The sequence below is a fragment of the Procambarus clarkii genome, chromosome 30, assembly GCF_040958095.1.
Source record: "Procambarus clarkii isolate CNS0578487 chromosome 30, FALCON_Pclarkii_2.0, whole genome shotgun sequence".
Taxonomy (NCBI): domain Eukaryota; kingdom Metazoa; phylum Arthropoda; class Malacostraca; order Decapoda; family Cambaridae; genus Procambarus; species Procambarus clarkii.
In genome coordinates this window covers 19,507,497-19,522,644 of record NC_091179.1, presented here as the reverse complement: position 1 = coordinate 19,522,644, position 15,148 = coordinate 19,507,497, and the positions used below count along the sequence as shown (strand labels likewise).

Here is a 15,148-nt window from a genome sequence, read left to right as displayed (position 1 = left end):
AGTTGGCCAAGTTTACCAAAAAGAGAGCGCTGCGCCACCCCAAGGCACCTTTCATTACATTAGAGAGCGCAGTAATACTGAAAAGTGTGTACTCTTTTTAACTTTGTCATCTCGATTCTCGTCCTTGGTTTTTCAATTTGGTATCAATGTGTTTGCAATAGAATTCTCTTCAGGACTAAATGCATATAAAGCCCAAAAGCCAGGCAAGAAAGTGAGAGCGTGTTACCCGGGAGCGCACAAGAGCAATAAAATGTGTACACTCTTCACTTTGGACATCTCGGTTCTTGTCCTAGGTCTTTCATTTTGGTATCATTATGTTCGCAATAGAATTCCCTACAAGAGTATATGCAAATATAAAGTTCAAACGCCTGGTGTACACCCCACAGCAAACAGAGAAAGTGACGGAACGTTACCCCCAGTGAGCACTCGTCAAGAGCAATAAAATGGGTATACTCTTTTCAACTTTGTTACCTCAATGTTGGTCCTAGGTCTTACATTTTGGTATCCATGTATACGCAGTGAAATTCCCTATAGGAGTATATGCATATAATGTCCAAAACCACGGCACGCCTCTCCCGAAGCCACCGCCAATTTGCCGCTGCCAACGGCGCAATGCTGCGTCGATACCGGACATTTGTCTACTAAATTTAGCGTGCAATACTGCGTCGTTACCGGGACATAGTGTTACACCAGCTGCATAAGCTTAATTATAGAACTAACATGCAGTGTGTGTGTGTTTCAACTCTTGGGATGCTGTCCCTGCCTCCAGGGACAATGTTCCATCTGGTCCCTTGCTTTTAGCTATATGGTGCAACTTTTCTCTTCCCCTCTAGTTTTTTAATCTAGTCAACTAACTACCTGTATACTGGTCACACTATGGTTGATGTATTGGATAAATTTAAGAAAATAGTCAAATCTTCTGCTCTGTTAGAAACCTGGATACAGTTTCCATACTTCTTTCTCATACAGCTGTCAAGGGGTGTAGTGCCTGGTAATCTGTCATAGATCTTTTAAGAGCCTACAAAACTGTGCAACACCATTCTCATATACAGTTTTAAGAGCATGATAGATCACTAAAATGTTGAGAGAGAGAAATGCAGCAAATACTGATTCCTAGGAGGCAAGGCCCAAGAGCTAGATCTTGTTCCCCCATTGTTACTGAAAAGTAATTATTTAAAGGAATAATATGAACTGCATGTAGACTAGATTGTAGAGTTCTTTTAAAGGTCTCTTAGTACTTATTAGTCATAGATTTTATTGGGCATCTTATGTGTTAAGGTTTAATTAACTTGAATACTTTTAACACTTTTACACATCTCTGGAAAAGTAATGTGTGTGTGTAGTTACAGGATGAGAGCTACACTCGTGGTGTCCCGTCTTCCTAGCACACCCAGTGTGTGTGAAACAAACAAAATATTACTGTTGTATAATTTTAATGCAATTTTGCAAGAGGTTGGATAGTAGCCAAGAGTGATAGTAGTACTAGCTGAAGGCTACAAATTACCCCGAGTAAAAATTCTAAAGTGGATGGGTCATTTATGTTGGAACCTGGTTGATAGGCTAGGTATTATGTACCTAATATATTGTATTGTGTTATTTAATGTTACGTCTTGCAAGATTTTGTCAAAATTTTAGATTTTGATATTTGTCAAATTAAATTGTTGTGCATGTATTCCCAAATCTAATTTAACCTCTTATGCTAAGTACAGTTTGGTACAGCACTTGGAGCACAGCTCTTTGACAAGCAGTATCAATCCTTCCCAAATTTACCAGTAATTAAAATAATTGTTCTAGGGAGCAGCATTTGGTTTTGGCACACTTGCATCACAAGCCGGTGCCCAGCTGGAGCCATACCTACCCCAGATCATCCCAAAATTGTATAGGTACCAGCACGACCCAACACCCAAGATCCAGCAACCAATGGCTGCTATTTGGAATGCTCTAGTCACTGATAATGCAAAAACTGTGAGTACAGTATATGTAATATATATATATATATACATACATACATACATACACCTTATAATATAACTTCAATTATTCAAACAAGGTGCCTCATGAGTGTACGGAATTTAGTAGACCACGTCAATTTCTTTGTATTTCTAGTAATATTAAGTGCTGCAACTTATTTGTTTATAACACCATCATGAATTAGTAAAATCAAATTGGGCTAGTCATTAATAAAGAGGGTTCAAGCACCTTGCTACTATCAGTAAATGTTGTATTGACCAGACCACACACTAGAAGGTGAAGGGACGACGTTTCGGTCCGTTCTGGACCATTCTCAATCGACTTGAGAATGGTCCAGGACGGACCGAAACGTCGTCGTCCCTTCACCTTCTAGTGTGTGGTCTGGTCAACATACTTTAGCCACGTTATTGTGGCTCATTGCCTGAGTAAATATTGTGCTAGAGTAAAGCTTGTTAGAGAACTTATGAATTTTCTTATGGGATTATAGTCAGCTGAATAAATTGTTGTTTTCTTTACAGATTGAGAAGTATTATGACCCAATCCTGTGTGATCTCATTAGCAACTTAACTCATAGCATGTGGAGAGTACGTGAGTCATCTTGCCATGCCCTCACGGATCTACTGCGGAGACAGTCGGCGGCTAAAGCAATAAACAGAATTACAGAAATTTGGACAACTCTCTTTAGAGTGCGTGATGACATCAAAGAATCTGTTAGACAAGCAGCAGAGAAAACATTACATGCATTGAGTAAAAGTTGTATCAAGGTAATTGAGAACAGTTTTCCCTTTATTGTGGCGACTCGGATACTTTTGATATCGTTCGCCTTATGCGTTTCTGTTCTCGTATTGGCATCCTTGGTGATATGTAGCGCCTTCTGATTATTCCGCACATTTGATGGTGCTACATAGCCTTCCCGGTTTGGTGCCTTCTTTTGATAATTACTTACTTTCCCTTTATTGTACTCACATTATAAGTGAAGTAAATTATCAGGAGAAAGCGCCAAGCCATTACGATTATGTAGCACCTGGAAGGGGTCAGGATAAGGATTTGGGATGGGACGGGGGTAAGGAATGGACTCGCATTATAAGTTACTGTAATGTCATTTTTATGCCATAACAAATAAACATACAAATGTGAAGAATAAATACTCAATACTGTACAGTACTGTACTTGCATTATGTGGATTCATGAGACTGAAAACGGGAAAGGTTGAGTGTGCATGCCTGTATGTTGTCGGTTGAGAGAGATCTGGTTCCAGTGCCCCCTCACAGCTATCATACCTGGTGTGTTTAGACCTCCCTGCTTCCCAGTACTGTCATGCTTGTTCTTAATGCAACCCGTTCTCGCAAATTTAATAAGTCAATATTGACTTATTAACTACGTGCATAGGTGATATTCTTAATATAATAGATACCCTTAAAAAGATTCATAGAAAACACCGACCTTACCTAACCTTGTTAGTATCTTAAGATAAGCATCTTATTGCTTCGTAATTACAATTATTACTTAACCTATACCTATTATAGGTTAGGTAATAATTGTAATTACGAAGCAATAAGATGCTTATCTTAACATACTAAGTAGGTTAGGTAAGGTCGGTGTTTTCTATGAATCTTTTTAAGGGTATCTATTATGTTAAGTATGTCACCTATGCACATATTTAATAAGTCAATATTGACTTATTAAATTTGCGAGAACGGGTTGCTTAATGATGAGAATGGTGGTGGCTTCCATCACTTCTGGTTAAGCTCATTTCAGTCTCTGCCACTCTTGCTGCACACAGGTATTTCTTTACATTTTATTGGCTCATCTGTGTTTCCATCTTCTACATGTTCCTCTTGTCCTGTTGTCCCTCACCCACCTGGAAAAAGACTGTTTATCCACTGTGTCTGTGCCCCTATTATCCTGTATGTTGTGATCATACTGGCTCCTGTCTTTATCTTCTAATGTCTTTGAATTTAGTTATCTTAACCTGTCCTGACAATTCGTCTCCCTAATCTCTGGTACTACTTGTCTTGTTGCATAAATTTCAATTTACTGCTACTGTTTTATCTTGTGTAGAATCCATGCTTGATCTGTATATTCTTTGATTGGCCTAACTTATGCCAAGTTTAGCATTCTGGAGGAGTGCTTCCTTAAATTTTAAGTCATCCCTGTATTGATTGGTTTTGCATATGCTGCTATTATTCATTTTGTTAATATGTGCCTTAGGGGTGTTGGGTTTGGAGTTCACTCCCAGGCATTTTTTTACTTTGTGTCCTGAAACTGCATTCATCATTAAATAATGTTTTCTCTTATCTTTTCTCCTCCTCGCTTGTATGTGTGATCACATCACCTCTTATTTCTTGTCTTTACTGGTTAGGGCATATTTAATGCCTCCAGTTTCTCATCATAATTTGTGTTTTAAGTCTGGTAGCCATTTGGCAGAATTTTTTTGTACCTTCATATTCAAATTTAGGTATCATGTGTGTCATAAACAATTGTTTTAAGTATTTCTCAATCCATGGATTTAAATGCAATTCTGAAATTATCTAACAGTAGCATTGGCTCGGCTCCTCTTGCTGTGCTCTTGACATGTTTCTCTAGTGTTAGTCTACTATCTAGTACCACCCCTCCATCTTTTTCTGTGTTGGTTCTTAGTGTCTTTTCACATAATTTGTTCGATTAATGTGGCCTGGTCTCATTTATTCCAATGGATGATATAAAAACACATTTTGTATGGATAAATGTGTGAATATTATACGTGTATAACCAGATTTTTTCCATTTTCCACACCAGATGAAACCAATGCAGTTTTTCTTTAGTAAATACACAATATTAAACACCTGACAATTGTATACTCTGCTATGAGGTACTTAGCATGTGAAATAATTATTAATTGATTAATACAAATAGGTTAATATTTTACAGGTATGTGAAGGTACTGGTGAGCAGAGTGAGAAGATGCTCAAGGAAGTACTTCCCACTCTATTAACCTCAGGTATTACCAGTACTGTAAGTGAAGTAAGAACCGTGAGTCTGCAGACCGTGTCCAAGTTATGTCGCACGGGAGGCTCGATGGTAAGGCCACATTTGGGCACTCTCATTCCTGCTCTTCTGGAAGCTCTCTCGGGACTTGAGTCTCAAGCTCTGAGTTATACATCTGTGAGGCTAAATGATGATGACAGGGAGAAGTTGGATGTGGCTCGAGTTGCTGCAGCACGAAGTACACCAATGATGGACACGTTGAATTATGTCTTGCAATTTGTTGATGAAAGTGCAATGGAGAAATTAGTAGTAGGTCTGGTGGATGTTCTCAAGAGCTCTGTTGGTCTTGCAAGTCGTGCCGGTGCTGCTCATGTTGTAGAGACATTAACCCATACCTGTCCTGCACCCTTAGAAAAATACACAGGGAAACTCTTGGCTGCACTTGTTAATGGTCTCAGTGATAGAAATCCTGTGGTGAGGAAGGTATATGCCAATGCTATAGGTAATCTTGTTAAAACTGCCAAAGCTTCTAGTATAGAAAAGATTCTTACAAAATTGCAGTTGTGGTACTTGGAGAAAGATGAGGATACTGTAAGGATGAGTGGTGCCCTCACCATCCGCAGTATGCATGCTCAAAATAGCGATATTATGAAACAACATGCTTGCCAAGCTATGCCACTGGCATTTTTGGCTATGCATGCAGAGAAAACTATTGATGGTGATCCTAGTGGTGTTGAAATTTGGGAAGAAATTTGGTCAGATAATACTCCTGGAACAGAATCAGGAGTGAGGCTGTATTTAAATGAAATCATTTTGATCTGTGAGCAAGCTCTTCAAAGTTCAAATTGGGCAATGAAGGCTCAAGCTGGCAGAGCCTTATCAACAATGTCTGAGAAACTTGGCTCAAGTATGAATGATAGTCTTGTCACCTCCTTGATCACTCTTCTCACCAACAGTCTACAAGGCAGAACATGGATTGGAAAAGAATCTCTTGTAACCGCACTCTCAAATGTAGCGATGCACACCAAATCAATACTAGGTACCTTGAAGCACCCAAGCAGAGATGAATTGTTAGTGGAAGATGTAGTGAATGTCCTGACGAGGGAAGCCAGCAAGGAGAAGATGGAATATAAGATCCATGCCATAAAAGCCCTCACTACAGTTTTAGACACCTACCACATTGACAGATTTGAGCAAGTTTTTGACATCTGTCTCCCATATTTGACACCTGTAAGTATTTTTGTTAGTACAAGTATTAAATGTCTTTAATATTTATTAATTGAAAATTTGGTAATTGATAACCATTAAACAAACCAATAAGACATATACAGTATTGTTATTCTTCAGCTTTATCTTTTCCTTGTTAAGCTCCATTTAGATTATGCAGTTCAGCTTTGGTTACCATATTTGGGAATGGACATAAATTCATGAACAAGTTTAAGTTTAAACTTTTTAAGTTTAAATTTAAAAAGGCCCTGGGTGAATACTGGTTTGGAAATAGGGTTGTTGATTTATGGAACAAATTACAGGGTAACATGGATGTGGGATCGCTAGATTACTTCCAGCGAAGGCTAGACATATTGTATTGTATATATATTATGTATATATGGAGCTAATGTATCTTTGGTACCCAGCATTGCTCAGGTGATGGATGCCACATCTACACTACATATGATCAGTTACAGTGAGTCCTTGTTTGAACCAAGTATATGGGGCGAGGCCGATTCGTTCCATCGAGGATTATTTCTACCCGTCTGCCCCAGGCTATCCCTTCCCCTCTAGGGCCCCAAAAAAAAGGGCGGCCTACATCCACTATAAAAAAAATGATTTATGTATTTATCATTTTGAAAATGGCACTTTATAGAGCAATCATTGGTGAGTAATACCATATCCAAATCAAAACTGTGACTTATTATTGGTTGCAAATATTACATAATAGCCAAGATTTGCATAAGCCAACTGTATGTCTTGATATAAATATTCACAAAAAAATACATTTATTATAAATTATTCATTATGACTATGGCACTTACACACAATTTGGTATAAAATGTTACATATATGAGCATTATTGAATCCAAACAAATTAAATCATAAAATTTTCCCAGCAAACCGGAGGGAAGGGGCGGTTGGCAGGCCACAGGTGGGGATGGGGGGAGTTGTAGGGGGGGGGGCACTAGGGGAGAGGTGGGTGGTGAGCAGATTGGCAGGCAAGGCCTCGTTCCAGACCAGACCTAGGGCCAGGCCAGGCTGGGCCTCAAGCCAGACCGAGCAGAGGGAGAAAGCCAAGATGAGACAGACCCCTGAATTTCCAAAAACATAAAGTATGGCAGTCTTGCAGTTTGCACCTTTCCTACATAAACCAAAATATTATCTGGGCTGTCTAGCCCAGATATTTTGTATTCTTTTGTGTGCACTCATTTGTATGGTGGACACAAATGACTGTTGATGTGGAGAAGAGCTGAATTAGATGTTCATCATAACAGTATAAGTTGCTTTCCATAAATTACTGAAAAATATCAATAATTCTCTCTTGTTAAAACTGAATATCAAGTTAGAAAATAGGTACAGGACATCTTTAGGCTTGGTTGGGGAATTCAGAATGGGTGGTGGGGAGGAGACCAAAGTCAGCCACAATAAGTTGAGCAATAATCTGTTTTTTAGGTTAAAATTCAATTATGGATATTTATAAAATATTGCAGATTTCTAGACCCATAATGGTTACAAAGTATAGTATTGCAGATTTGTTCGAATGTAATTTGATTATACATACACCTTATTTAAAGGCCTACTTTTATGGGTGCAAAATGACCATATAAATGTACATGATGCTTCCTAAATCTGAAATAACGAAGCTGTATTTCTGTTGGTTTGCTAGTGACAATATTTACAAAGCATTCCCAGTAGGGAAACATTATTACTACAAATTTTCTGACAGTAATGTTACACTTAAGTAAAATATATCCAGCTATCTTATAAACAAAAAATATTTAATTCCCTACATTGCTTTGAAATTAAAGTAGTCGCTACCCTAAACGTAACAGGCAGTTGTTTCGCTGAATCATCCTTCAAGATTAAAGCTGCCTATCTTGTTTACTCCATAAACTGCACAATCACATATCAGTTTATTTTATCTATTTAAGATTCCACATTAGTATATTCAGGATTTAACCAAAAAGAAATGGTTGATAATTACAGAGTAAAATATAGTGCCTTTCCATATACAGGACAAGCAAGATCAGGAAGACGCAGATGATGTAGAGCACAACAAAAAGCAAGAATCATTGCGGTGGGACCTTATAGACGAGATGGTACACTCCTTAGGGAGAGCTTGGCCTTTATCCAATGATACCCAAGGTAGGCTTGTCAACATTCAAATGTTTGTAATTGTTGTTTTTTAGAATGGAAATTGAATATGAAACATTAAATGATCCAGATGCCAAAATTATGTAAATAAAAATAAGTCATCTAAGATGATCTTCACGATTCGAAAGATTCTTCACAATTCTTCTCTTTGTCCAGCTGCTGTTGATGTATAGTATTCAGTATTGGAATTACTGTACTCTGCTGCTTCTCCAATAATCTAATCCTGACATGCCACATTTATTCCTAGACTATCAGCATATATGGCAGCAATATAATTACAAAATACCCTAAAGTTTTAACTCTGTACACTCGTACCCACATTGTTTAAAGTACCATGTATAGTACTATAGTTCACCATTTTGTGACTGCTATTAAATAGAAACAAAAGTCTACAGGTAAAGAACTTTCTAGCCTTTTCATTGTTTATCTTGGCATATGCATCATGATACAGTAATTAAATTAAATAAGTATTACTGAGGCAGTCTTATGAAATTAAACCAGCTGGGTGGATTCTGAAAAAAAGTCAATATTGATTTTGAGAGTGAATGAAGCAATGAAGGAATAAACTAGTAAATAGGAGAAGTGATGTTGGTTATTGTGTAAATTGGTGCATATCAAAGGTTGAGTTTGGTCTCCATCAATAGCACTAACGTTCTGACTCGTCGGTGCATACCCAGCCACAAACATTCTTGGCATCTCTAGGTCACACTCGCTGATCCCTAAAATGTTTACAGTACTGTATATTCTTTTTATGTTTTCTCAGGTCTTGGGTTATAACTACAAATTTGGTGTCAAAATATTTGCAAATGAATTTGCTTTGTGTAGATGCACTACAAAATGTGTTTTGATAATACATTGTATGATGGTGCTGATTATATGAATGGTTATGAACATTTCAACACTCCTCATTTATTTTAAATATAAATTCTGTATAGAAATGTGGAAATGTGTGCAGATGATAGGTCTGTATCACAGTAAAAAGAAAACAAACATAACTTTCATATGCAGATGATGGCACAATAGCATAGCTGATGATATGATATCCAAACCACAATCGGAATATAAAGAAAAGACGACTTGATGATGGACCAGGACTGACCAAAATGTCATCATTTCTTCGTTTTCTGATGTGGGGTTTAGACATAATGGCTTTCATACTTTTCTGGCAAGTAATCTGTAAATTGCAGTGAAAATATTTACAAGCAGAGGATTGTTATCTTGAGTGACACTGGTTTGCCGAAGTGATCTGTGGATGGTCCCCTTATAAGCTATGCTCTCACTTTTTTTTTTTTTTTTTTTTTTTTTAAAGCTTCAAGATGGACAGTGTGTTTTAGCACCATCAGAACAATTACTTTCGAAGTACAAATGATGCATTTTAGCCTCATTGAACTGCTAAAGTGTTAAGAATGTGATTAATACCTGCAGGAATATATCTTGACCATAATTGAGGAGTAGTACTGTACTATGTTAAGTAAACTTCTGTTTGTTCATAGGATGTGTTCCTGGTACTCTGTTAAACTGATCTGCATAGCATTTTGTTAAGGTTCTTATGGGGGGAAAAATAGGATAGATGTGTTAAAACCCCAAGGGTCTTGTTAAAAAAAATTACGTACATTAATTTGTGTACCTTGCAATTTTTAAATTTAACACAAAATGGCAATACACAACTATTTATAAAGTCAATTTTGATTGGTTTGGTAGTATGATTCAGCTGAATTTCCATATAAAATATATTTCCTATTAAATATTTGTGCATTTAAGGTCAATTTTAGTTACAAAATTAGGAATACGTGACATTGTTTAAATAACAACTCGCCTCAGCATAGAAACTTGCATAAAACTGATCATTTGTAACATTTAACTCAAATGTTCACAGGTTTTATCTTAACTAGAAGTGATATGTCATTTAAGTGCACTCAAGCAGAATGAGGAATGTACTGTATTACTCTTAAGGTAGAGATAGATGATAGTCAAAATTTACGAAGAATGTATTCTTGGCACATGCAAATTTACAAATATCAGACTTAAGGATGCTTGGTAAGAATATGGATGCATTCCAGATACCTAAAGTCAACTATTTTCTACTCTACTCAATAAAACAACTGTCTCAACATTATAACTAAGCACTCCTGCCCTCCCAGCCACATAAATTTTTGCATAAAGTAGATTTGTACTGTTACCACTGACGTAGACCAGAGTAAACATTGCCGTTCATTTCTCAGGATGCAGCAGTCATTGCAGAATGTTTTGGGAGTTCCATGACAAAATTATACGGTAATCCAAAAAGTGCATTAAACACATACAAACTGGCAAGAATGTAATTTAAAAAATGCTTTATAAGCACAATAAAACAGCATTAACTTTTGAATGCCTAAATCACCTAGTTTTTAGGAAATTTCTGTATCTAGTGTCTATCCAATAGATAATAAATATTGTGAACATGGAAATTATAGATAGCAAAGGGGTACTGTATGTCTTATGAAAGTGAAATAGGCGCCAGAGGAGAAGATGAGTCGGTGTTGCAAAACTGAAAGATCGTAGATTAGTGTGTTGATTACCATAATGTATATTTTTTCACTTTTATCATTATCAGCTTAAAAAGAAATTTAATCACATGGAAATAATACTTAATGTTCTTGTTAATTTAACATTTATTTTACAGAAAAATATAGTGAGCAAGTTGTGGAAATGTTGAATAACAGTGTGTCACGCGTTCCACGCAAGACACAGTTAAGTATTGTTGGAGCATTGAAGCACTTCTGGAGTAGACATTTTCTCTTGAAAGACCTTCCAGCTTCATTAGGGACACCTCTGTTTGACCCTCTCATTCACCACTCTTGCAAAATTTTCAATTACTGTTTAGGTAAGTATGTGATTTGATTGTTAGAAGTGTTCCTAAAATATTTTGATATTATGATCTCCAAATTTAACTGTTTACATAGCTACTGAAATGTGAATTCCAGCGAGTTACTTGCTGTTGTCATTAACTGGCCAATGCTTTTTCAGGTGTCGCAAAGTTTTATAGTCTGCGAAGAGAATCCCTTGTTGTATTGAATGAATTCCTGGAAAAAGTGAAAGGTGAGTAACTTCTCTTTCCTAGCTGTTTTATTTTAAAACTGTATTTAAAGTATCTGAATCTCTGTACTGTATTTGAAGGTTACTTGGAAGGCATAGTATTTGTATACAGGTATTTTATAAAGCCAGTAATTATGTGCAGCATTTCAAGAATGACTTAAAATAATGGATGAATAGTTTACAATTTTGGGGGGTAATAATACTATATGAGAAGCAATATACAGTATATGAATTGTTAAAGAAATTAAGCAAAGGATATAATTTTTTAAATACATAATGATGAAATGATGGCTACAGAGTCATAATGATGGCTCTGTAACCATCATTATGGTTGTAGGCTCAAACCCTCATCACGGCCCTTGTGGATTTGTTCAAATGCTGGAATGGTTTAAGGAGAATTGAGAAAATTGTTGTCAACTTTAGAGATTGACTTTGGAAAAATGAGAGAGAGTATTAGGGACACAAATAGACTGACCAGAAATGAAGGTGTTTCAAGTGAGATTTGGATTTGTGATCATATGAGCAAAGTATAAGGTTGAATATGAGTTATTGTGAGAATAAAAAGTGTGATTGGATATGGGTGCTCATGATAAGGAATATGAGTAAATTTGGGAAATAATTAATGCAAAGTATATTTGGATGTTCTTGCCTATGTGTGTTTCTAGATAGGGAAGATTAGTTCTTGGGACCCACTGCTTCATTTTTGGGTATAGCATCTGGTGCAACTATTTTCTTGAAATTTGTAACGCTTTTATAGCTGTGGATGGAGTTGTCCTCGCCTACTTTTCCTTCCTCTACTTTCGTATGCCCTGTGGCTCATTTGTTTCCAGTTTCCATCTGTTCCCTCAAGTCCTACTTCTCTTCATCTGGCTCATATTCATCTCATCTCTCCCTGTCCACTTTCTGTTTCAGTGTCTTGTATCTTGTGAAAGATCACAAGTGTAGTGTGTTTTGTTGAATTTGGGTAAAGATGAGAGCAATGGGTGTGGTTGGATGTAAATAATGTTGGTAATAATGTGTGGTTGGGTGTAAATAATGGTAATGTTTAGGTGTAGATAATGGTAATATGTGTGGGTAATAACAACAGTTTGTATGGTTCATGTCCCTAATCATGCCTGCAGGGTTGGGCTTTACTACTGTCTTTGAACCCGCAGTCAATTGGTGTTCAAGTCCCAGTGCCTGTTGGGCCTTCATATCTTCATTTGAGGCTGTGAAATTGTATGCTAATATATGTAATTGAAATTATAATTTTTCTTTGTTCATCCATATTTTGTTGTCTCACAGCAGTAATAGGATTGTAATGATTATATTTTAATTTTAATTTTATTTGCTAGTATGCGAGACGTTGGTAGTGCGGCTTCGCATGGATCTGTTGTCTGGTGTTGAAGAAGCCCGCAGAGATGCCCAGCCTGACGTTCAATCTCTGGCCGCCTCCGCTCATCGCATACTTCTTCTGGAAACCAGGGATTAAAAATACAGTAAACTGTAAAATACAGTTATCTGTGAGTGCTCATTATTTTCTTTAGAAATGTCCAATTACACACAATCACGTAAAAATACATATAATATCTTATGTATACCATACATAAATAATTATTCATCTCAAAGTGATGAAGTATGTAGTAAAATTCAAACAATTGTACAATTTGCTTGGTAGTTACCTAACTTTGAGTTTATTATTTATTTGCTCTATTTGTCACACTTCCTTTGGATATTGTGTGTATAATTAGGTTTTGCAATTACTCTATATCAAGTGATGAAAATGTGTATAAATCTTTTAAAAATCTAAGTTTGATGTAATTAAATTTTTATTTTCATTTTGACGTAACAAAATAAGTCGGAGGATGGAAATTAGATTAGCATTGTCTATTTCTTACAAAGGCACCTGTTTACCAAAACATCTTGTAGTTGGTTGACTTTTTTTAATACTAGTTATGATGTATTCTAAATCTAATAAAATAAAACTTATTACAAATGTCAAATCAAGTATAATTCTGCATTGCTGACCATTTATAAACCTGATGCTAATGGGTGTGAGAAATTTATTTTATAATTTAATTATGTACAGTGTATTGACAAGTTTTAGTTGTTAAATTTGTAAGCAATGAGTAAGGGGAAAAGTTTGGGACCAACATGAATTGAAGATTGCATTTAGGAAACCATTTAAGGATGGTTTAGTCCAGCTGCTGTTGTCCATAATCACAAATGGGCAAGACCTAGGGGGTGGGTTCGATTTAGGTGGCGATTCATGGCTGTACTAGGAATTATATTATTTTGTTGATGTTGCAATGACAATATTAACATCTTAATGTTATCTACTGTCATTTGTGATATGGGGACCTGAGTAGATCCTGAAACTTTACTACGTGCATCCTAGTGTGGGGTGTCTGAACATAAGGTATTTACAATAGCATAGTGGACATTATTTACAAAATTCTACATCACAGGAAAGCACCCAGATATATATTTTGTTGGGTGTATAGAGGCTAGTTGTATAGTGGCTGTTTTCTTAAAACCCATTCAACATATCCTGTAGCACCTGCTCATTGTACCGTTTATATTTTTCAACCTTTAAATATAGCTTTAATACATTATCAAATTCCATATCCTAGGATTTTTAGTTACCCTAATTCATGCCTCATAGAAATAGAATTTCCAAGTTACATTTCAGGTGGTGGTGGTGAGTGCAGAACCTTCGCACAAATCACACCATCAGCACTCTAAGTACATGTTTGCTAAGATAACTAAAGCTTTCTTGTACTACTGACTGTTCACATGTGGCCACATTTAATGTACTCTACAGTAGAAAATATCATAGGCTTTGATTAGATAAAATGCACTTGAGTAATCTCCCAATATTTTGTTATTGTCGTTATGGTGAATGTACACAAGTCACTGTTGTATTGTGAACTTTGCAATAATTTTGAGGACAAAAAATAAAATCTAGATTGCTTGCAGGATTCGAATTTAAGGCTGAAACATCTCTAGTCATGCATGCTAAATATTGCAGTACATAATAGAACTTGCCAAAGTTTTTTTTTTTGTATTTGAAGAGAAAATTCTATATCAACAAATGTAATAAACTACCAGTATCTTTTAGTAATTTCATCCTTATGTTAACTAAATTCCTAAACCATTTTACTGTATTAACAAAAAAACGGACTTTGTTTATAAAGTACTACAGTATACGAATTGCAATTGATCCTGAAATTACTTTCCTGATGATTTATGATAGACTTTAAGCAGTCTTCAATATGTTTCTGCCAGTATATAGCCAAGGTCAGAGATGGAGCTGGGCGGGTTCGGGTGACATTCAGCTTGTTGTTTTGCACCTTAACCTCGCCAACTGTACACTCACAAGGACACGAGTGACGTATTCAAACAATCTAATGAAGTAAAGGGTGATGGGGGAGACAAGTGCCCTAGACGGGAGAGTGAGAGTACAAGCATGACGTGTTTCTCATGGTGTTTAGTAATTATAAGACTGGCGTCTGTCGGGGGGGGGGGGTGGGGGCACGCACTATTTGGCCTAGCATGCAAGGCCCGATTAGCATAACAGAACTAATTATCATTATATTACGTTCCAGATTGGTTCTTTTCTAACAATAATCCATTATATTAGGAACATGAATGACTGACAGTTACATAAGGTTTGGTTTGATCAAATTTGTTAGTAACAAAATGGCAATCATATACTGTATAATACAATGAAGACTCATTTCATACAAAAAAGTGGAAAACTAAATATTTCACGAAAATTCGTCTAAAG

The 15,148-nt window shown here is 36.3% G+C and overlaps 1 protein-coding gene across 3 annotated transcripts in view; it reads left to right on the top strand.

Moving 5' to 3' along the window:
• LOC123765420 (proteasome adapter and scaffold protein ECM29) overlaps positions 1 to 13,985 on the top strand; it is a 35,613-nt gene extending 21,628 nt beyond the window's left edge. For 2 of the 3 annotated variants that reach the window (XM_069334001.1, XM_045753962.2), the window contains exons 20-26: positions 1,795 to 1,965; positions 2,490 to 2,735; positions 4,882 to 6,168; positions 8,166 to 8,295; positions 10,967 to 11,167; positions 11,311 to 11,382; positions 12,714 to 13,985. In XM_069334001.1, coding sequence (XP_069190102.1) covers positions 1,795 to 1,965; positions 2,490 to 2,735; positions 4,882 to 6,168; positions 8,166 to 8,295; positions 10,967 to 11,167; positions 11,311 to 11,382; positions 12,714 to 12,850 — 2,244 coding nt within the window. In that variant the 3' untranslated portion in view covers positions 12,851 to 13,985. Of the gene's footprint in view, positions 1 to 1,794; positions 1,966 to 2,489; positions 2,736 to 4,881; positions 6,169 to 6,572; positions 6,802 to 8,165; positions 8,296 to 10,966; positions 11,168 to 11,310; positions 11,383 to 12,713 lie in introns of those variants that run through there. The other variant, XM_069334002.1, reaches the window with a different exon arrangement.
• The last annotated feature ends 1,163 nt before the right edge of the window (positions 13,986 to 15,148 follow it).